Source organism: Engystomops pustulosus, chromosome 9, assembly GCF_040894005.1.
Source record: "Engystomops pustulosus chromosome 9, aEngPut4.maternal, whole genome shotgun sequence".
Taxonomy (NCBI): domain Eukaryota; kingdom Metazoa; phylum Chordata; class Amphibia; order Anura; family Leptodactylidae; genus Engystomops; species Engystomops pustulosus.
In genome coordinates this window covers 16,702,377-16,725,622 of record NC_092419.1, presented here as the reverse complement: position 1 = coordinate 16,725,622, position 23,246 = coordinate 16,702,377, and the positions used below count along the sequence as shown (strand labels likewise).

At 52.9% G+C, this 23,246-nt stretch overlaps 3 protein-coding genes across 3 annotated transcripts in view; 1 reads left to right on the top strand and 2 right to left on the bottom strand.

The window, feature by feature from the left end:
- Positions 1-14: 14 nt before the first annotated feature.
- Positions 15-9,489, bottom strand: VASP (vasodilator stimulated phosphoprotein). The gene is given in 15 exon segments (XM_072125927.1): positions 15-725; positions 928-985; positions 1,075-1,150; positions 1,242-1,287; positions 1,923-2,007; positions 2,102-2,204; positions 2,206-2,237; positions 2,768-2,777; positions 2,864-2,897; positions 2,900-3,103; positions 3,287-3,324; positions 3,404-3,464; positions 3,535-3,704; positions 9,069-9,239; positions 9,359-9,489. Coding segments are annotated over 15 exon segments (1,137 nt in total). The 5' UTR covers positions 9,370-9,489; the 3' UTR covers positions 15-687.
- A 6,160-nt stretch (positions 9,490-15,649) lies between these two features.
- On the bottom strand, positions 15,650-20,773 carry LOC140076906 (uncharacterized). Its single transcript, XM_072123693.1, has 8 exons — positions 20,269-20,773; positions 18,265-18,381; positions 18,117-18,184; positions 17,767-17,844; positions 17,072-17,121; positions 16,859-17,000; positions 16,701-16,787; positions 15,650-16,006 (listed from the first exon to the last, which is right to left on the bottom strand). The coding sequence occupies exons 1-8, from the start codon at positions 20,498-20,500 to the stop codon at positions 15,692-15,694; spliced, it is 1,089 nt and encodes a 362-aa protein (XP_071979794.1). The 5' UTR covers positions 20,501-20,773; the 3' UTR covers positions 15,650-15,691.
- RTN2 (reticulon 2) overlaps positions 20,635-23,246 on the top strand; it is a 26,980-nt gene continuing 24,368 nt past the window's right edge. The window contains exon 1 of the mRNA XM_072123695.1: positions 20,635-20,836. Coding sequence (XP_071979796.1) covers positions 20,818-20,836 — 19 coding nt within the window. The 5' untranslated portion in view covers positions 20,635-20,817. The remainder of the gene's footprint in view (positions 20,837-23,246) is intronic.

Sequence of the window (23,246 nt, the reverse complement as noted above, 5' to 3'; positions counted from 1 at the left end):
TTCCACACACCACACAATAGGCAAATGTTTTATTTCTAGAAAACCGCTTACAAAAAAAAAAACAAAGTCCCAAATATATAGATATCAGCGCAAAACGGTTCAAAGCCCCTCCCCCAAACGCCTCACGGCTCCAGTGTCTGACACCATCATCCATAACCTACCACCAGTACACTGCCGCTAAGACTGCTATAAAATTTGTACAAAAATTGAAATGATTTAAAAAGTAATAAAAACTTGTCAATTATCTTAAAAAAAAAAAATTCTATTGGTTGAAGCTCAGAGCCTCTGCAAACCCGTTTAGAGACACTCGGCAGAGTGCGGAGGGGGAAAAGGTGAAGAGGAGAGGGCCCCACCCAAGGGGCTACAGTAGAAGGGTCCCCACCACCCAGGGGAGAAGTGCCCCCAGCCACTGTTGGTAGAGGAGTAGGCGGGCCCCAAGCCACCAGGGGGGAGGAGGAGGGCTGCCCATGGAGAGAATCGGAATGAGAGCCCGCAGGGAAGGGAGGAGGAGTAATAGAAAGGAGGGTTAGTACAATAGTAAGGAGCGTGCAGCAGCAGTAGGGGGCAGTGTAGGGTACAGATTGCCCATTAGCCTTCGCCGGTTGCCCCCCCACAGTGGGAATGATTGAATCTGCCGTAGAGCACAGTGGGTGGAGCCTGAGACTTGGCAGTAGGCGGTTCCTGAGATCACGAGGTGCTGCTCCGGCGCAGTTCCTGCATGAAAGCTAAAAACAGAAGATAAAAAGTCAATTAATAAGGAGGACAGCGCATAATGCTCCAACCAGGACACTGCACCTAGGGGTCACTATGTCCATATCTTCTACTCCAGTTACATCCAGAGCTGTCCACAACATGCCTAGAGCTACGTGGCATCTCTAGGTGGATGCTGCAGCCACACAGCCCCCAATACTGGGGTCAGGTTCTCACCTTCTATGATCTCCTCCTTGACTTTCTGCAGCTCCTTCCTCATCTCATCCAATAATTCCTGGGGGGAGGGAGAAAGGTCACATGTGATACACACACACCCCCGGATCAAATGGTCACATGGAATATAATCCCCATGGAGGACATTACCTGCTTAATCCTCTCCATGGAGTCTGGCTCTTCGGAGGCCGGGGCCACGTCCTGGCTGCTGGCTGTAGATTTCATCCTAAAAAAAAATTTAAAAAAGATAAAGGGTCAAAATCAATTCATCCATTTAATACTTTGGCTTCCTAATTCAATAACTCATTTAAATAAACCTCGGCAGTGTGGTGCTTCCTCTGTCCCATGGTCGACGTGCTGGATCTGTGAAACAAAAGAAAGTGAGAGGTGGAACTCACCCAAGTAACAACATGGTCAGAGCACCATATGAATGGTATTCACAGCCCCGCCCCCTGCAGATGACTTCAACAGATTGTCCATATGAGACATGAGAACCACATTATACTACAGTAACATCTCATTGTCTATTACTACTGACAAACTGCCTGTACATCCTGTGTGAGAGGTAGTCACAGCCCCGCCCCCTGCCTGTATATCCTGTGTGAGAGGTCACAGCCCCTCCCCCTGCCTGTACATCCTGTGTGAGAGGTCACAGCCATGACTATCCAGTGTGTAATTATATTGTACATAACATGTTATTACATTTTGGCACTTTTAATTTTATCGACAAGTGAACAGCAGGAGGCGCTGCAGGATCGCTCTGCCTGCTTACAGATCTGAGCAAGCAAGGGGCAATTACTGATATGGAATTAGTGTCCCCTGGAAAGCTGCACTGGCGCTGGGCAGTTGGGGCATAGCACGACTCCCTCTATTGGATGCTCAGGGGCCAAATGAGGTCAAGATATCAGGATTTTAGGGAGCCCCTTGGTCTTGTGTCAGATCATCCCTAGCGGCACAGCCTGCAGCACCCTGGTGGATGGAGCAGATATTACACTTACCAGCCTGGCCCCGCCCACTGCTGATGTCATTGTCATCTTGAGTGCAGTGGGGGCTGGGCGCTCACTCTGCTGCGTCATCTTCTTTCTAAACAGAGAAGTCAGGAGATGAATCAGAAGACCCCCAAGATGAGATCACTGCAGAGAGACCACCGGGACGCTTCGGGAAGGGGCGTTATGACTCACCTGCGAGCCAACATCTGATTCATCTCCTGCATCAGTCCTCCACCTCCACCTCCTGCCGATGCTCCTCCACTGGTGCGGCTAAGGTCTGGCTTGGGTGGTCCCCACCGCTGGAGAGGAGCCCCCTGTCTCATCCTACAGTACAAATAACAAGTGGCTATTCATTAATCCCCTCCACTTCAGTGTCCTGACCAATCCCTACAACCAGCCGCCTCCCCCCATCTACAGCGCCTCCCCCCCCCCCATCTACAGCCGCCTCCCCCCCCCCCCCCATCTACAGCCGCCTCCCCCCCCCCCCCCATCTACAGCCGCCCTCCCCCCCCCCCCCATCTACAGCCGCCTCCCCCCCCCCCCCCATCTACAGCCGCCTCCCCCCCCCCCCCCCCATCTACAGCCGCCTCCCCCCCCCCCATCTACAGCCGCCTCCCCCCCCCCATCTACAGCCGCCTCCCCCCCCCCCATCTACAGCCGCCTCCCCGACCACCACCTGTGCCTCCTCCATGCCTACACTAATCACATGAAAGACCACCCATAACAGTGGCAGGCTGTACCAATCACACGGAGGACCGCCCAGAACAGTTGCAGGCTCCACCAATCACCAGCCGCCTGCGCCTCCTCCACGTCTACACCCTCATCACCGGCCGCTGCTGCACCTCGTCAGTTGCCTCCGTCTTCCTCCACATTTACACCCTTATCATCAACCTCCAACTAACCCCACCACCCCCCTCCACTCACATTCCCACGTTTCTTACCCTGGACACTTTTTGAGTTTGGCGGCAGCCAGTGCTGCTGCAGCCCTCCATTTGCCGCAGACCCTCCTCCTGAGGGTAGTGGTGGAGCAGGAGGTGGTCCACTGCCAGGAGGAGGTGGTGGACCCCCGGGCGGAGCTGGTGGACCTCCAGGAGGTGCTGGCGGACCCCCAGGAGGCGGTGGTGGTCCTGGTGGTGGAGGTGGTCCCGGAGGTGCTGGAGGACCAGCTGATGGTGGGGTGACTGGAGCAACTAGAAGAGAAGAGATGGTGAGAGCCAGACATCATACACCGCCCACAAAGATCAAGACCAGAATAAGTCATCACTACTAGATGGGGAGCAGCCTGGATCACCAGCCAAAGAGGGTCACATCATTATTCCCAGTATTGTATTATATCGGCAGCTGTAAGGTTCCAGAAGCTGGGGGCCACTCACCTGGACTCTGAACTTTGTGCTCCGGTTCTGCCTGTGGCCTATGAACAAAGGACATGACCATTACCAGGAAGAACAGAGCATATAATGGGGGCACTACACTGGGCACTGCCCTCTCACTCACCTCCTGGGGGCTCAGGCTCCTCCATTTTGGGTCCGTTTTGATTGGGCCATGGAGTACCTGCCAGGAAGAGAAATCGGGTCAGCTGCCTGTGGTGCTCCTCACCCAAACCTTATAGAAAGTATCGTACCAGTATCCAGACAATCCAGAGCCTGAAGTATCCCGGCAGCGAACTGTGCCGCCTCCTCCTTACTGCTGAAGTTCAGCCCCCAAACCTGCCGTGCATCGCGCCACTGGTGGAAATTGGGCGTGGCTGGTTGTACTTCAGTCCTCGGATGGATGAGCGGACAATTAATGACACCTGCAGAAAACGAGAGGCAACTGGTCACCAGGGTATGTCTATGGACCAATCACACAAAGGACCACCCAGAACAGTGGCAGGCTCCACCAATCACATAAGGGACAACCCATAACAGTGGCAGGCTGCACCAATCACACGAAGGACCGCCCAGAACAGTGGCAGGCTCCACCAATCACATGTAGGGACAACCCATAACAGTGGCATGCTCCACCAATCACATGTAGGGACAACCCATAACAGTGGCAGGCTCCACCAATCACATGTAGGGACAACCCATAACAGTGGCAGGCTCCACCAATCACATGTAGGACCGCCCATAACAGTGGCAGGCTGCACCAATCACATGTAGGACCGCCCATAACAGTGGCAGGCTGCACCAATCACATGTAGGACCGCCCATAACAGTGGCAGGCTGCACCAATCACATGTAGGACCGCCCATAACAGTGGCAGGCTGCACCAATCACATGCAGGACCGCCCATAACAGTGGCAGGCTGCACCAATCACATGCAGGACCGCCCATAACAGTGGCAGCTGCACCAATCACATGCAGGACCGCCCATAACAGTGGCAGGCTGCACCAATCACATGTAGGACCGCCCATAACAGTGGCAGGCTGCACCAATCACATGTAGGACCGCCAATAACAGTGGCAGGCTGTACCAATCACATGTAGGACCGCCCATAACAGTGGCAGGCTGCACCATCACATGTAGGACCGCCAATAACAGTGGCAGGCTGTACCAATCACATGTAGGGACCGCCCATAACAGTGGCAGGCTGCACCAATCACATGTAGGACCGCCATAACAGTGGCAGGCTGCACCAATCACATGTAGGACCGCCCATAACAGTGGCAGGCTGCACCAATCACATGTAGGACCGCCAATAACAGTGGCAGGCTGTACCAATCACATGTAGGACCGCCCATAACAGTGGCAGGGCTGCACCAATCACATGTAGGACCGCCAATAACAGTGGCAGGCTGTACCAATCACATGTAGGACCGCCCATAACAGTGGCAGGCTGCACCAATCACATGTAGACCGCCAATAACAGTGGCAGGCTGCACCAATCACATGTAGGACCGCCCATAACAGTGGCAGCTGAACCAATCACATAATGTAATGTCCGGTAACATTACTGCTGTCTCCTGTGCCATACTAAGGGGCGAGCGACAGCTCTTATGCTCAATGATTAGATACACTGTGCGTTACAACATGTTCTTTCCTGTGTCCACACCACAACCACCACAGCGCAACAACATGACATCATGATCCGGTGTAGCCACCAGAGAACAACAGCTGAACGCTGTAAATACAGTAAGGAGATGATCGCCAAGTCTCACTCCAGTCACACCCAAAGCTGCAATCCTCTCACTACCGTTATGTCATCTCTGCAGCTCTGGATGTGACATGAAGTATCAATCTGCCATTATATCATCTGATACTCCAGTAACATCCAGAGCTGCAATAACTTATCTGTAAGAACTTCTTGAGTTCTCTCAGACAATCCATTGCTATAAGGGATGAGAAGTGGTGAGTAGTTATTCCAAGCTTTGTAATTCATGAATAAAATACCATAACAGCCGTGAGGACTAACCCCCCCCCCCCCCCCCCGGGGGACACATTCCTGAAATAACTCTGGGAAGAAGGGGGGCTGACATGTGGACACATACGGAATAGACATCACATCACACTGTCTATATAACCTGCGCTGTATCCCCCCCACATACATGTCACTGTCTATATAACCAGCACTGTACCCCCCCACATACATGTCACTGTCTATATAACCAGCACTGTACCCCCCCCCCCCCACATACATGCCACTGTCTATATAACCAGCACTGTACTCCCCCCCCCCATACATGTCACTGTCTATATAACCAGCACTGTACCCCCCCCCCGCATACATGTCACTGTCTATATAACCAGCACTGTACCCCCCCGCATACATGTCACTGTCTATATAAACCAGCACTGTACCCCCCGCATACATGTCACTGTCTATATAACCAGCACTGTACCCCCCCACATACATGTCACTGTCTATATAACCAGCACTGTACCCCCCCCCTCATACATGTCACTGTCTATATAACCAGCACTGTACCCCCCCCCTCATACATGTCACTGTCTATATAACCAGCACTGTACCCTCCCTCAATACATGTCACTGTCCTATATAACCAGCACTGTACCCCCCCCCACATACATGTCACTGTCTATATAACCAGCACTGTACCCCCCACATACATGTCACTGTCTATATAACCAGCACTGTACCCCCCCCCGCATACATGTCACTGTCTATATAACCAGCACTGTACCCCCCACATACATGTCACTGTCTATATAACCAGCACTGTACCCCCCACATACATGTCACTGTCTAATATAACCAGCACTGTACCCCCGCATACATGTCACTGTCTATATAACCAGCACTGTACCCCCCCACATACATGTCACTGTCTATATAACCAGCTCTGTACCCCCCCCGCATACATGTCACTGTCTATATACCAGCACTGTACCCCCCGCATACATGTCACTGTCTATATAACCAGCACTGTACCCCCCCACATACATGTCACTGTCTATATAACCAGCACTGTACCCCCCACATACATGTCACTGTCTATATAACCAGCACTGTACCCCCCCCACATACATGGTCACTGTCTATATAACCAGCGCTGTACCCCCCCCACATACATGTCACTGGTCTATATAACCAGCACTGTACCCCCACATACATGTCACTGTCTATATAACCAGCACTGTACCCCCTCATACATGTCACTGTCTATATAACCAGCACTGTACCCCCCCCCCGCATACATGTCACTGTCTATATAACCAGCACTGTACCCCCCCACACATACATGTCACTGTCTATATAACCAGCACTGTACCCCCCCCCCACATACATGTCACTGTCTATATAACCAGCACTGTACCCCCCCCCCCACATACATGTCACTGTCTATATAACCAGCACTGTACCCCCCCCCCACATACATGTCACTGTCTATATAACCAGCACTGTACCCCCCCCCCACATACATGTCACTGTCTATATAACCAGCACTGTCCCCCCCCGCATACATGTCACTGTCTATATAACCAGCACTGTCCCCCCCCCTCATACATGTCACTGTCTAATATAACCAGCACTGTACCCCCCCCTCATACATGTCACTGTCTATATAACCAGCACTGTACCCCCCCCACATACATGTCACTGTCTATATAACCAGCACTGTACCCCCCCCACACACGTCACTGTCTATATAACCAGCACTGTACCCCCCCACATACATGTCACTGTCTATATAACCAGCACTGTACCCCCCACATACATGTCACTGTCTATATAACCAGCACTGTACCCCCCCCCACACACGTCACTGTCTATATAACCAGCACTGTACCCCCCCCCACATACATGTCACTGTCTATATAACCAGCACTGTACCCCCCACATAGATGTCACTGTCTATATAACCAGCACTGTACCCCCCCCCACATACATGTCACTGTCTATATAACCAGCACTGTACCCCCCCCCCCCATATATGTCACTGTCTATATAACCAGCACTGTACCCCCCCACATACATGTCACTGTCTATATAACCAGCACTGTACCCCCCCACATACATGTCACTGTCTATATAACCAGCACTGTACCCCCCACATACATGTCACTGTCTATATAACCAGCACTGTACCCCCCCACATACATGGTCACTGTCTATATAACCAGCACTGTACCCCCCCACATACATGTCACTGTCCTATATAACCAGCACTGTACCCCCCCACATACATGTCACTGTCTATATAACCAGCACTGTACCCCCCACATACATGTCACTGTCTATATAACCAGCACTGTACCCCCCCACATACATGTCACTGTCTATATAACCAGCACTGTACCCCCCCACATACATGTCACTGTCTATATAACCAGCACTGTACCCCCCACCCACATACATGTCACTGTCTATATAACCAGCACTGTACCCCCCCCCACATACATGTCACTGTCTATATAACCAGCACTGTACCCCCCACATACATGTCACTGTCTATATAACCAGCACTGTACCCCCCTCATAAATGTCACTGTCTATATAACCAGCGCTGTACCCCCCACATACATGTCACTGTCTATATAACCAGCACTGTACCCCCCCACATACATGTCACTGTCTATATAACCAGCACTGTACCCCCCTCATACATGTCACTGTCTATATAACCAGCACTTTACCCCCCACATACATGTCACTGTCTATATAACCAGCACTGTACCCCCCCCACATACATGTCACTGTCTATATAACCAGCACTGTACCCCCCCCCCCCACATACATGTCACTGTCTATATAACCAGCACTGTCCCCCCCCCTCATACATGTCACTGTCTATATAACCAGCACTGTACCCCCCCCACATACATGTCACTGTCTATATAACCAGCACTGTACCCCCCCCCCCACATACATGTCACTGTCTATATAACCAGCACTGTACCCCCCCCCCACATACATGTCACTGTCTATATAACCAGCACTGTACCCCCCTCATACATGTCACTGTCTATATAACCAGCACTGTACCCCCCACATACATGTCACTGTCTATATAACCAGCACTGTACCCCCCCCCCCCACATACATGTCACTGTCTATATAACCAGCACTGTACCCCCCTCATACATGTCACTGTCTATATAACCAGCACTGTACCCCCCACATACATGTCACTGTCTATATAACCAGCACTGTACCCCCCCCCCCCCCACATACATGTCACTGTCTATATAACCAGCACTGTACCCCCCCCCCCCACATACATGTCACTGTCTATATAACCAGCGCTGTACCCCCTCCCCCCACATACATGTCACTGTCTATATAACCAGCATCCCTTGCTGGTCACTTATACCTCACTTTCTTCTGAGGTGGGGCAGCCATTCCTGTTGACGGGCGGCCCTCAGGTCATTTAGGCATTGCTATAGAGTTACACCCTTTACACAGCGACTCAGCAGATCCCTTAGCTTTCCGATGGGATACAGGTCTGGAGAAAGTTCTGGGTGCTCCATGTGAGGTCCCCAGTCTCGGGCAGATGCTCCCTCATGATGAGACCTTGGATGCGCTGGAGCATTGTCCTCCATGAAGATGACATTAGGCCTGTGCTGTTCATGCAGAGGCACAATGACTGGAGTAATGACGTCTTATGGACCAGTACACAGCGTGGGGCAGTTCTGTGTGTACTAGACACGTGTTCACACCACCACAGGCTGATCCGGGGTCACTAGTGACGTCCCCCTGCACACACAGCTCCTACCTGCTGATCGGCCATCTTCCTCCCCACCACACGGTAGCTCTGGGTCCCAGGACTGTAGTAGAGCTGGACTCGGCTGTGTCCAGTTGGGCCGGTCCCGGCATTGATCCATTTCTTACTGGCATCCTCATAGACCATGACGGTGGCCCTGGCTGTGATGACGGGGGTCTCACTGCGGAGAAGAGGAAGACCACCATCACTACAACTCCCATCATGCTCTTCTCCCATTACCATGCAGACACCACATCATAGTGCTTCTAGGACACCAGAACGTAGTGACATCATACATACAGTGATGACATCACACCCCAGGATATCACTGTGCCTATGGATCACACATGGCAGGGGGAGTCGTGGCACAGAGGGCGGTATATCAACAACACACACAAAAATAAATGTGGTTTTCCCTCAGCTATTCCCTCCGCTGACCCCCCCTTCCCCCCCGCAACATGTTGTGGTTTTGTCCATATAAGGCTGTTAGAAGCTGGCGGGAGCTTCCACAAATGCTGAGAGGGGGGAGGACAGAGGAAGTGACAGGAGGCTGAGACTCAACGCCACGCTCACATTCACTGCCAGACATCCAGGTGTTATACAGAAGAGGAGGGGGTGTCACCCAGGTGTTATACAGAAGAGGACGGGGTGTCACCCAGGTGTTATACAGAGGACGACGGGGTGTCACCCAGGTGTTATACAGAAGAGGAGGGGGTGTCACCCAGGTGTTATACAGAGGAGGAGGAGGGGGTGTCACCCAGGTGTTATACAGAAGAGGACGGGGTGTCACCCAGGTGTTATACAGAGGACGACGGGGTGTCACCCAGGTGTTATACAGAGGACGACGGGGTGTCACCCAGGTGTTATACAGAAGAGGAGGGGGTGTCACCCAGGTGTTATACAGAGGAGGAGGAGGGGGTGTCACCCAGGTGTTATACAGAGGAGGAGGAGGGGGTGTCACCCAGGTGTTATACAGAGGACGACGGGGTGTCACCCTGGTGTTATACAGAGGAGGACGGGGTGTCACCCAGGTGTTATACAGAAGAGGAGGAGGGGGTGTCACCCAGGTGTTATACAGAGGACGACGGGGTGTCACCCAGGTGTTATACAGAAGAGGACGGGGTGTCACCCAGGTGTTATACAGAGGAGGAGGAGGGGGTGTCACCCAGGTGTTATACAGAGGAGGAGGAGGTGTCACCCTGGTGTTATACAGAAGAGGACGGGGTGTCACCCAGGTGTTATACAGAGGAGGAGGAGGGGGTGTCACCCAGGTGTTATACAGAGGACGACGGGGTGTCACCCAGGTGTTATACAGAGGACGACGGGGAGTCACCCAGGTGTTATACAGAGGACGACGGGGTGTCACCCAGGTGTTATACAGAGGACGACGGGGTGTCACCCAGGTGTTATACAGAGGAGGAGGAGGGGGTGTCACCCAGGTGTTATACAGAGGAGGAGGAGGGGGTGTCACCCAGGTGTTATACAGAGGACGACGGGGTGTCACCCTGGTGTTATACAGAAGAGGACGGGGTGTCACCCAGGTGTTATACAGAGGAGGAGGAGGGGGTGTCACCCAGGTGTTATACAGAGGACGACGGGGTGTCACCCAGGTGTTATACAGAGGACGACGGGGAGTCACCCAGGTGTTATACAGAAGAGGAGGGGGTGTCACCCAGGTGTTATACAGAGGAGGAGGAGGGGGTGTCACCCAGGTGTTATACAGAGGAGGAGGAGGGGGTGTCACCCAGGTGTTATACAGAGGACGACGGGGTGTCACCCTGGTGTTATACAGAGGACGACGGGGTGTCACCCAGGTGTTATACAGAGGAGGAGGAGGGGGTGTCACCCAGGTGTTATACAGAGGACGACGAGGGGGTGTCACCCTGGTGTTATACAGAAGAGGACGGGGTGTCACCCAGGTGTTATACAGAGGAGGAGGAGGGGGTGTCACCCAGGTGTTATACAGAGGACGACGGGGTGTCACCCTGGTGTTATACAGAAGAGGACGGGGTGTCACCCAGGTGTTATACAGAGGAGGAGGAGGGGGTGTCACCCAGGTGTTATACAGAGGACGACGGGGTGTCACCCAGGTGTTATACAGAGGACGACGGGGAGTCACCCAGGTGTTATACAGAGGACGACGGGGAGTCACCCAGGTGTTATACAGAGGAGGAGGAGGGGGTGTCACCCAGGTGTTATACAGAGGACGACGGGGTGTCACCCAGGTGTTATACAGAAGAGGAGGGGGTGTCACCCAGGTGTTATACAGAGGAGGAGGAGGGGGTGTCACCCAGGTGTTATACAGAAGAGGAGGAGGAGAGGGGGGTGTCACCCAGGTGCTATACAGAGGAGGAGGAGGGAGGTCTATACACAGTCCACACAACACACAGGTGCGGTATACACACAGTCCACACAACACACAGGTGCGGTATACACACAGTCCACACAACACACAGGTGCGGTATACACACAGTCCACACAACACACAGGTGCGGTATACACACAGTCCACACAACACACAGGTGCGGTATACACACAGTCCACACAACACACAGGTGCGGTATACACACAGTCCACACAACACACAGGTGCGGTATACACACAGTCCACACAACACACAGGTGCGGTATACACACAGTCCACACAACACACAGGTGCGGTATACACACAGTCCACACAACACATAGGTGCGGTATACACACAGTCCACACAACACACAGGTGCGGTATACACACAGTCCACACAACACACAGGTGCGGTATACACAGTCCACACAACACACAGGTGCGGTATACACACAGTCCACACAACACACAGGTGCGGTATACACAGTCCACACAACACACAGTCTCTAGGGCGCCCAGGTGCAGTATATATTGTATACACCTTCAGATAACACGTAGGGGGTGGACAGGACAGAACACGATCAGGTCTCTCACCTCATTCTGACGGCGCCTCCTGCTGATAGGAATGTGTCTCACCTGCGCCGCCCCCACCTGCGCTCTCCGCTGCCCCCCCAGCTATCTGGGCATAGCAGGAAGTGGCCCCTACAGCAGCTGTCCTCTCCTGGGGCCCCTGTGCTGCTCTACACAAGGGTCTAGCTCCTTAAATCTCTCCACAGTCCCGGTCTCTCCAGTCCCTGCTTGTCTCTTTCTTTAGGAGTCTCTCCAGCCCAGTCTGTCCCTTTCTTGCCTCTGTTAGATAGTCTCCGGGTGTGTTTCTAACCCTCTCTCTGTGGGTGTCTCTCCAGCCCCTGTCTGTCTCTCTCTCTGGGTGTCTCTCCAGCCCCTGTCTGTCTCTCTCTCTCTGGGTGTCTCTCCAGCCCCTGTCTGTCTCTCTCTCTCTCTCTGGGTGTCTCTCCAGCCCCTGTCTGTCTCTCTCTCTCTGGGTGTCTCTCCAGCCCCTGTCTGTCTCTCTCTCTGGGTGTCTCTCCTGCCCCTGTCTGTCTCTCTCTCTGGGTGTCTCTCCAGCCCCCGTCTGTCTCTCTGTGTGGGTGTCTCTCCAGCCCCTGTCTGTCTCTTTCTTTCCTCTCTCTCTCTTCCCAGCACTCACTTCCTCTCTTTTGGTTCTGCCTTCTCTTAATGCGGCAACAAGCCTCAGCCCAGCGCTTAAAGCGGCAACATCCCCCGCACCTCCCCCACAGCCCGGATCTCCTGCCCCGGGGTATGTACAGTGTGGAGGGGAGGTAACAGCTGCCTGACAGACCCCCACCCTGTATCCTGTCTGAGATATTTTCTACTGTGCGATCATACAATATGCTGGAGCTAGTAACAGCCCACCAACTGCCCCTATATCATATGTGAGAGGTAGTCACAGCCCCGCCCCCTGCCTGTATATGCTGTGTGAGAGGTAGTCACAGCCCCGCCCCCTGCCTGTATATGCTGTGAGGTAGATAAAGCCCCGCCCCTGCCTGTATATGCTGTGTGAGAGGTAGTCACAGCCCCGCCCCCTGCCTGTATATGCTGTGAGGTAGATCAAGCCCCGCCCCTGCCTGTATATGCTGTGTGAGAGGTAGTCACAGCCCCGCCCCCTGCCTGTATATGCTGTGAGGTAAAGCCCCGCCCCTGCCTGTATATGCTGTGTGAGAGGTAGTCACAGCCCCTCCCCCTGCCTGTATATGCTGTGTGAGAGGTAGTCACAGCCCCCACCCCCTGCCTGTATATCCTATGTCAGAGGTGGTCACAGCCCCCACCCCCTGCCTGTATATCCTATGTGAGAGGTAGTCACTGCCCCGCCACCCCTGCCTGTATATCCTGTGTGAGAGGTGGTCACAGCCCCGCCCCCTGCCTGTATATCCTGTGTGAGAGGTGGTCACAGCCCCGCCCCCTGCCTGTATATCCTGTGTGAGAGGTGGTCACAGCCCCGCCCCCTCCTGTATATCCTGTGTGAGAGGTAGTCACAGCCCCGCCCCCTGCCTGTATACCCTGTGTGAGAGGTAGTCACAGCCCCGCCCCCTGCCTGTATATCCTGTGTGAGAGGTAGTCACAGCCCCACCCCCTGCCTGTACATCCGGTGTGAGAAGTAGTCACAGCCACGCCCCTTATCTGTATATCCTGTATGAGAGGTAGTCACAGCCCCGCCCCCTGCCTGTATCTCCTGTGTGTGAGGTAGTCACAGCTCCGCCCCCTGCCTGTATATCCTGTATGAGAGGTAGTCACAGCCCCCGCCCCCTGCCTGTATATCCTGTGTGAGAGGTAGTCACAGCCCCACCCCCTGCCTGTACATCCTGTGTGAGAAGTAGTCACAGCCACGCCCCCTATCTGTATATCCTGTATGAGAGGTAGTCACAGCCCCGCCCCCTGCCTGTATATGCTGTGTGAGAGGTAGTCACAGCCCCTCCCCCTGCCTGTATATGCTGTGTGAGAGGTAGTCACAGCCCCCACCCCCTGCCTGTATATCCTATGTGAGAGGTGGTCACAGCCCCCACCCCCTGCCTGTATATCCTATGTGAGAGGTAGTCACTGCCCCGCCACCCCTGCCTGTATATCCTGTGTGAGAGGTGGTCACAGCCCCGCCCCCTGCCTGTATATCCTGTGTGAGAGGTGGTCACAGCCCCGCCCCCTGCCTGTATATCCTGTGTGAGAGGTGGTCACAGCCCCGCCCCCTCCTGTATATCCTGTGTGAGAGGTAGTCACAGCCCCGCCCCCTGCCTGTATACCCTGTGTGAGAGGTAGTCACAGCCCCGCCCCCTGCCTGTATACCCTGTGTGAGAGGTAGTCACAGCCCCGCCCCCTGCCTGTATATCCTGTGTGAGAGGTAGTCACAGCCCCACCCCCTGCCTGTACATCCGGTGTGAGAAGTAGTCACAGCCACGCCCCTTATCTGTATATCCTGTATGAGAGGTAGTCATAGCCCCGCCCCCTGCCTGTATCTCCTGTGTGTGAGGTAGTCACAGCTCCGCCCCCTGCCTGTATATCCTGTATGAGAGGTAGTCACAGCCCCCGCCCCCTGCCTGTATATCCTGTGTGAGAGGTAGTCACAGCCCCACCCCCTGCCTGTACATCCTGTGTGAGAAGTAGTCACAGCCACGCCCCCTATCTGTATATCCTGTATGAGAGGTAGTCACAGCCCCGCCCCCTGCCTGTATCTCCTGTGTGAGAGATGGTCACAGCCCCGCTCCCTGCCTGTATATCCTGTGTGAGAGGTAGTCACAGCCCCGCCCCCTGCCTGTATATCCTGTGTGAGAGGTAGTCACAGCCCCGCCCCCTGCCTGTATCTCCTGTGTGTGAGGTAGTCACAGCTCCGCCCCCTGCCTGTATATCCTGTGTGAGGGGTAGTCACAGCTCCGCCCCCTGCCTGTATATCCTGTGTGAGGGGTAGCACAGCCCCGCCCCCTGCCTGTATATCCTGTGTGAGAGGTAGTCACAGCCCCGCCCCCTGCCTGTATACCCTGTGTGAGAGGTAGTCACAGCCCCGCCCCCTGCCTGTATATCCTGTGTGAGAGGTAGTCACAGCCCCGCCCCCTGCCTGTATATCCTGTGTGAGAGGTAGTCACAGCCCCGCCGCCTCCTGTATATCCTGTGTGAGAGGTAGTCACAGCCCCGCCCCCTGCCTGTATATCCTGTGTGAGAGGTAGTCACAGCCCCGCCCCTCTGCCTGTATATCCTGTGTGAGAGGTAGTCACAGCCCCGCCCCCTGCCTGTATATCCTGTGTGAGAGGTAGTCACAGCCCCGCCGCCTCCTGTATATCCTGTGTGAGAGGTAGTCACAGCCCCTGCCCCCTGTCTGTATACCCTGTGTGAGAGGTAGTCACAGCCCCGCCCCCTGCCAGTATATCCTGTGTGAGAGGTAGTCACAGCCCCGCCCCCTGCCTGTATACCCTGTGTGAGAGGTAGTCATAGAATGTGGTATATAGAGGGGTGCAGGTAGCACAGGGGCAGGAGCGAGCAGCCCCTGGCAGGTAGCGCACGGACTCTCATTAGTAGTTTAGGATGACAGAATGTACAATAGATGTATATTGGTAAATTACCTAATAATTAACCCCCTCTAATGCTGCGGCCAGTGGGTAAGGAGTGGGAGGCAGGAGAGCGCTGCACTGGTGCTATTATGTGTCAGTCTGATGACTATGGACCATACAGGAAACACAGACACTTGCTTGTTATAACACAAATCCTTTAATAAAGTTGTACAGATTCATAGTGGTATGAGGCGCAGCAGCTGAGCCTCCCCCGGCTGCAGCCGCACGCCCTCCTGCAGCACCTGGCCCCGATTGTGTTCCCTCCTGGTGGACAGCAGTAGCCGGGCGGAGGAGAAGTGCGTCTCCAGAAGGGACATGTTATAGGACTGATCTGAGTGACCGATGATGATCAACAACGTGGAACAGCCCAGGTGAGACACGGCGCTGTAGGAGGAGCCATTAGACTTCACTTGCAACCAACCGGCGTAAAGGGCGGGATTCTGGAAGCGTAACAGGAGCAGAGACCGCAGCCAGAAAGGTGGAGCCAAAGACTACAGAAAATACAAGGCATCACTATCCTGACTCCACTTATCTGTAACAGCCTCAGTTATATTCTTGTACATAGGGGGCAGTATAACTAGCTGCTATAATACCGCCCCCTATGTACAGGAATATAGCTGCTATAATACCGCCCCCTATGTACAGGAATATAGCTGCTATAATACCGCCCCCTATGTACAGGAATATAACTACTATAATACTGCCCCCTATGTACAAGAATATGACTACCATAATACTGCCTCCTATGTACAAGAATATAACTACTAAAATACTGCCTCCTATGTACAAGAATATAACTACTAAAATACTGCCCCCTATGTACAGGAATATAACTACTAAAATACTGCCCCCTATGTACAGGAATATAACTACTAAAATACTGCCCCCTATGTACAAGAATATAACTACTATAATACTGCCCCCTATGTACAAGAATATAACTACTATAATACTGCCCCCTATGTACAAGAATATAACTACTATAATACTGCCCCCTATGTACAGGGATATAACTACTATAATACTGCCCCCTATGTACAAGAATATAACTACTATAATACTGCCCCCTATGTACAAGAATATAACTACTATAATACTGCCCCCTATGTACAGGGATATAACTACTATAATACTGCCCCCTATGAATGCAGCAGATGGGTTATCCTGTGGTCTGTGGCAACATACCTGGTTCAGGGACACTATGATAGTGCCAGGGAGGGTTGCAGCCAGGAATTTTCTCAGTTGTGGGGCATCAGGGTCATCAGACACCACCTGGAGGACATACACTGTTATGGCATGAAGTGCATCTCCCTCTCTGCCACTTCCCATTGTTGACCTCTCACCTCCCAGGCCACATTCTCCCTGTGTGACCCCTCAGTGACCTGTGCTGGGTTCCAGCCAGGCAGCGGACAGGTGCGCAGGAGGAAGGATTTATTCTGGGGCAGGTTGTCATCGTCACACATCCATTCAGGGAATAGAATGAGCCTAATGATAAAAGCGTGTTATCAGTGTGTCACGTGGTGAGGAGGAGCATCATGTGATCATCTGGTGGTCACCTGTCCTCAGTGCTGACAACTTTTGCTTCATCCTGGAGGATCTGAGACATCTGCAGGAAAGCAAAACACACTCAGCACATATACCCAGCCTGAGAGGTGGTCACAGCTCCGCCCCCTGCCTGTATATCCTATGTGAGAGGTGGTCACAGCTCCGCCCCCTGCCTGTATATCCTATGTGAGAGGTGGTCACAGCTCCGCCCCCTGCCTGTATATCCTGTGTGAGAGGTGGTCACAGCTCCGCCCCCTGCCTGTATATCCTGTGTGAGAGGTAGTCACAGCCCCGCCCCCTGCCTGTATATCCTGTGTGAGAGGTAGTCACAGCCCCGCCCCCTGCCTGTATATCCTGTGTGAGAGGTAGTCACAGCCCCTCCCCCTGCCTGTATATCCTGTGTGAGGGGTAGTCACAGCCCCGCCCCCTGCCTGTATATCCTGTGTGAGGGGTGGTCACAGCCCCGCCCCCTGCCTGTATATCCTGTGTGAGGGGTGGTCACAGCCCCGCCCCCTGCCTGTATATCCTGTGTGAGGGGTGGTCACAGCCCCGCCCCCTGCCTGTATATCCTGTGTGAGGGGTGGTCACAGCCACGCCCCCTGCCTGTATATCCTGTGTGAGGGGTGGTCACAGCCCCGCCCCCTGCCTGTATATCCTGTGTGAGGGGTGGTCACAGCCACGCCTCCTTTTGCTGGCTCCCTCTTACCATCATTATAGTTGTTCTCCGTTCCCCTGACAACCAAAATGCAGATACTCCATCCTGTAACCAGCTCCTTGCTGTATCCTGCACAAAATAGCTTTATGTTACTAAATAGTGTGTGATGGAAAAGCTGATAACAGAGAACAGCAGCTTCCTGCTAGTAAATGTCAGCAACATCAAAATGCTGTGGATGGAAGCTTCTATATGACTGCCGAGAATAATGGGAGTAATTAGGAGATCTTAAAATGTGCGGGGGGGACACTAGAATAACCATCAGTGACATCATCCATGCAAGTGTGACATCATCCAAATCAGTGACCCCATCCTTCTGTGCGTGACATCATGCAGCTCCTCACCTTCAGCCTCTGCACTTGTTGCCTGCTGTACTTCTCCAGCAGAGGGACCTCCAGGACAGTGCGGACCCCTAGGGATGTTACACACAGGTGAGCAGGTGCCCAGGCTGGGGCCCAGAGGGTGCAGAAACAAAATATTACACCCACTTACCGTAGCGCTGCGCCTCTTCCACTAGCGCTTTCACTCCTGGTTCTCCCACTTCATCTTGGCTCAGAATGAGACCCCCGCACCCAAGGACAGAGGCCGCCTGGATCCTGGCTGTTACACCTGAAGACATGAGGAAGAGGCAATGGCCATCACTGCAGCGAAACATGCGCTTTCATTATGTGCTTCTACAAAGGGTTAAATAGTTTTAATTATCTTATGTCTAAAACTATTCTATCTTTCCTGGGGCTTAGCAGGCTGCTTGTTGGTTGACAGCCCAGAGCAGTGGTGGCGAACCTATGGCACGGGTGCCAGAGGCGGCACTCAGAGCCCTTTCTGTGGGCACCCGGGCCATCGCCCCAGCACACCAGACAAGACTCAAAGAATCTTCCTGAAGTTCTAAGCAGCGTAAAAGATGCTGCTTTCAGTCATATTTTCATACTTATTTCGCTTCTTGGGACTGTAGGAAGAGGGAGAATGAATACACAGGGCCGAATTATCTTTGGAGGACCTCTTGCCGGCCCCATAATTCTCTGTGCACAGAGGGACACTGGGAAGAAGCTAAAATTATGCAAATTTTCCATCTTTCTACTGTGTTGCTGTCCTTAGGAGGCCAATTTGATTGAAAGTTGTTGAAGAACAGGAAGCAATAAGTTACTGCTTTAATTTTTGGTTGGCACCTCGTGATAAATAAGGGGGGTTTTGGGTTGATTTTTGGGCACTCAGCTGCTAAAAGGTTCGCCATCACTGGCCCAGGGGGTCGAGATAGAGATTGAGCTACTAAACAATGCTACATGCTGACTGTCCTGGGACCCGGCTCATTGGAGATTGTTGCCCAGCCAAGTTTACCAAGGGTCCAGGCTGCTGTTCCTCCTACAGCCGCAGCCGGCCATCACACATCAGCTAGCCCTCCGAGGAAGGAGTCTGTCATCAGCCCTTACCCACTGCTGTATACATCACTGGCCTGCCAGTACCACCATGGGCCTCCATTCATCTGTTACCTACACCCAGAGTGTCCTAGGGAGAACCTTCATACTTCTCTTCTTACTTCACCCTGCCAGCCCACCATTAAGCCAGCTACTAAAGTCTTACAGCTACCCCCATAAACGGTTGGCCCCTGATGGGGATGTTGCACTGGGTGATTCGATCCTACACCTTACCTAGATGTGTCCTGACTAGAAAGGGGAGTCTATATATGGGACCTTACCTGGACATGTCATGACTAGAGGGGGCACTGGGTCCTGCACGTGTCCTGACTAGAGGGGGCGCTGGGTCCTGCACCTTACATGGACGTGTCCTGACTAGAGGGGGCACTGGGTGTCTATATTCCGCTCTTACCTGGACGCGTCCTGACTAGAGGGGGTGCTTGGTGACCATATCCCGCACCTTACCTGGACATGTCCTGACTAGAGGGGGCACTTGGTGATTATATATATGCACCTTACCTGAATGTGTTCGGACTAGAGAGGGCGCTGGGTCCTGCACCTTACCTGCATGTGTCCTGACATCGCATGCACATACATTCACTAGAGATCTGTGCTGGGAGTTGTAGTTCAGCACAAGCTAAATAGTGGCAGACAGTGATCACGTGGATTACAATGGGTGTCAACATAACATTGAGTGGTTCACCTCCTATTTTTTTTCACTCCGCTCCTGGTTTGGACATTAAAAAACTGCAGCTGAAAAACGGAACATGTGAACGCACCCTAGATGTTGAGGGCACGTTCACACGTTGCGTTTTGACCTGCGTTTTCATTGCGTTTGAAACGCATATACAACAGCTGAGGAGAGGTGATTTGCCTAATTACATCACTGTTAACATTTCAGTTTACAAAAAGCACGATGTTAACGCATGTGTTAACATTGCATTAACAAATGTAAACGGTAATGTAATTAGGCAAATTACCTCTCATCAGCTGTTGTAATGCGTTTCAAACGCAACCAAAACGCAACGTGTGAACGTGCCCTGAAGACCCCACATGAATTACATATCCCGTCCCCTTCACTCACCGGTCTGTTGTGGTCCCGTGTTGCGGCAGATGACTCTGCGCTGGTGCCAGGCGCTGGGTGGAGGCGGATGATAGGCCTGAATGACCAGGACAACCGCAAAAACGACGACAGTAATGTACGCCGCCCAGAAGAGGATCAGCAGTGTGCGGCGCACACACACCCAGAAGCGGGTGTCCTGCTGTGCCCTGTGCGTGCCCAGGAGCGGCTGAGACTCCATACCTGCTGGTACCATGGGTTCTGGTAGCCTTCGCTTTACCTCACATCTTATACTGAGCAGAAAGTCACTGGCAGGTGTGAAGAGGAGTGCCACATTCTACACCTGGAGGAGGTCAGAGGGAGCTCACTCAGCTCTGCTGCATCCACCACAACCTCCAAATGTGGCCGAGCGCCTGATGGCTCTGCGTCCTGTAAAAGTGGCGTTTCCCACTACGGATCTATTCCAGGAAGCGTACATACAGTCCTGCGGATACATGGCACCTCATTGCATTACAGGAGACCTGCCACTCCCCACCTACAGCCAAGGCCAGCAGGGGTTAATGCGGGGCAGTGATGAGCACCTGGGCAGCAGGTGAGGAAGGTATGGGCCTACACTAAAGGGGTTTTCCCATTAACAAAAGTTAGGGTGATGCCACACATGACATTTTTAGTCAGTTTTTAAGCATGGGTTTTCAGTCCGTTAAAATAGTGTAGACTCAGAGGGCGCGTTCATACGTTCTGCTAGCGGCGTGTTCATAACGCGGCCGTAGTGCACAGTGGGCGGGGCTCGGGACGATCGCATATGCGCTTCCGGGGAAACGCATGCGATTGATAACCCGATCGCATTCGTTTCTCTGGAAATGGATATGTGATCGGCCCGAGCCCCGCCCCCTGTGCGCTAGCGTCGCGTTATGAACCCGCCCATAGGGGGAGATTTATCATTTGTTTCTGAGGTAAAACTGTTCAAGTTGCCCATAGAAACCAATCAGAGCTCAGCTTTAATTTTATAAACAGCTGTGGGAAAATGAAAGCTGAGCTCTGATTGGTTGCCATGGGCAACTAGAACATCTCTGCTCTAAGAGACTTAGATAAATAATGATAAATCTCCCCCATAGACTGTAAGCTCTTGTGTCTCCCCCTCACCCTAAGGCCGGCGCCACACAGGGCGCTTTGTCTGCGCTTGCAAACGCAGACAAAGTCGCGCCCACCGGGGCGGGCCTCGGCCCGATCGCATCGGCTCGTTCCCGATCGCAGGCGTTTCCATAGAAACGCCGATGTGATCGGGCCGAGGCCCGCCCCGGTGGGCGCGACTTTGTCTGCGTTTGCGTTTGCAAGCGCAGACAAAGCGCCCTGTGTGGCGCCGGCCTAATAGACTGTAAGCTCTTGTGTCACCACCTCATCCTCGTAGACTGTAAGCTCTTGTGTCACCCCCTCATCCTCATAGACTGTAATCTCTTGTGTCACCCTCTCATCCTCATAGACTGTAAGCTCTTGTGTCACCCCCTCATCCTCATTGACTGTAAGCCCTTGTGTCAGACCCTCGTTCTCATAGACTGTAAGCTCTTGTGTCACCCTCTCATCCTCATAGACTGTAAGCTCTTGTGTCTCCCCCTCATCCTCATAGACTGTAAGCCCTTGTGTCAGACCCTCATTCTCATAGACTGTAAGCTCTTGTGTCTCCCCCTCATCCTCACACTGTAAGCTCTTGTGTCACCCCCTCATCCTCATAGACTGTAAGCTCTTGTGTCACCCCTCATCCTCATAGACTGTAAGCTCTTGTGTCACCCCCTCATTCTCATAGACTGTAAGCTCTTGTGTCTCCCCCTCATCCTCATAGATTGTAAGCTCTTGTGTCATCCCTCATCCTCATAGACTGTAAGCTCTTGTGTCACCCCCTCACCCTCATAGACTGTAAGCTCTTGTGTCACCCCTCATAGACTGTAAGCTCTTGTGTCTCCCCCTCATCCTCATAGACTGTAAGCTCTTGTGTCATCCCTCATCCTCATAGACTGTAAGCTCTTGTGTCACCCCCTCATCCTCATAGACTGTAAGCTCTTGTGTCTCCCCCTCATCCTCACACTGTAAGCTCTTGTGTCACCCCCTCATCCTCATAGATTGTAAGCTCTTGTGTCTCCCCCTCATCCTCATAGACTGTAAGCTCTTGTGTCATCCCTCATCCTCATAGACTGTAAGCTCTTGTGTCACCCCCTCACCCTCATAGACTGTAAGCTCTTGTGTCACCCCCTCATTCTTATAGACTGTAATCTCTTGTGTCACCCTCTCATCCTCATAGACTGTAAGCTCTTGTGTCACCCCCTCATCCTCATAGACTGTAAGCTCTTGTGTCTCCCCCTCATCCTCATAGACTGTAAGCCCTTGTGTCAGACCCTCATTCTCATAGACTGTAAGCTCTTGTGTCTCCCCCTCATCCTCACACTGTAAGCTCTTGTGTCACCCCCTCATCCTCATAGACTGTAAGCTCTTGTGTCACCCCTCATAGACTGTAAGCTCTTGTGTCTCCCCCTCATCCTCATAGACTGTAAGCTCTTGTGTCATCCCTCATCCTCATAGACTGTAAGCTCTTGTGTCACCCCCTCATCCTCATAGACTGTAAGCTCTTGTGTCTCCCCCTCATCCTCATAGACTGTAAGCTCTTGTGTCTCCCCCTCATCCTCATAGACTGTAAGCTCTTGTGTCATCCCTCATCCTCATAGACTGTAAGCTCTTGTGTCTCCCCCTCATCCTCATAGACCGTAAGCTCTTGTGTCATTCCCTTCAACCTCATAGACTGTAAGCTCTTGTGTCACCCCCTCATCCTCATAGACTGTAAGCTCTTGTGTCACCCCCTCCTCCTCATAGACTGTAAGCTCTTGTGTCACCCCTCATCCTCATAGACTGTAAGCTCTTGTGTCACTCCTCATCCTCATAGACTGTAAGCTCTTGTGTCACCCCTCATCCTCATAGACTGTAAGCTCTTGTGTCACCCCTCATCCTCATAGACT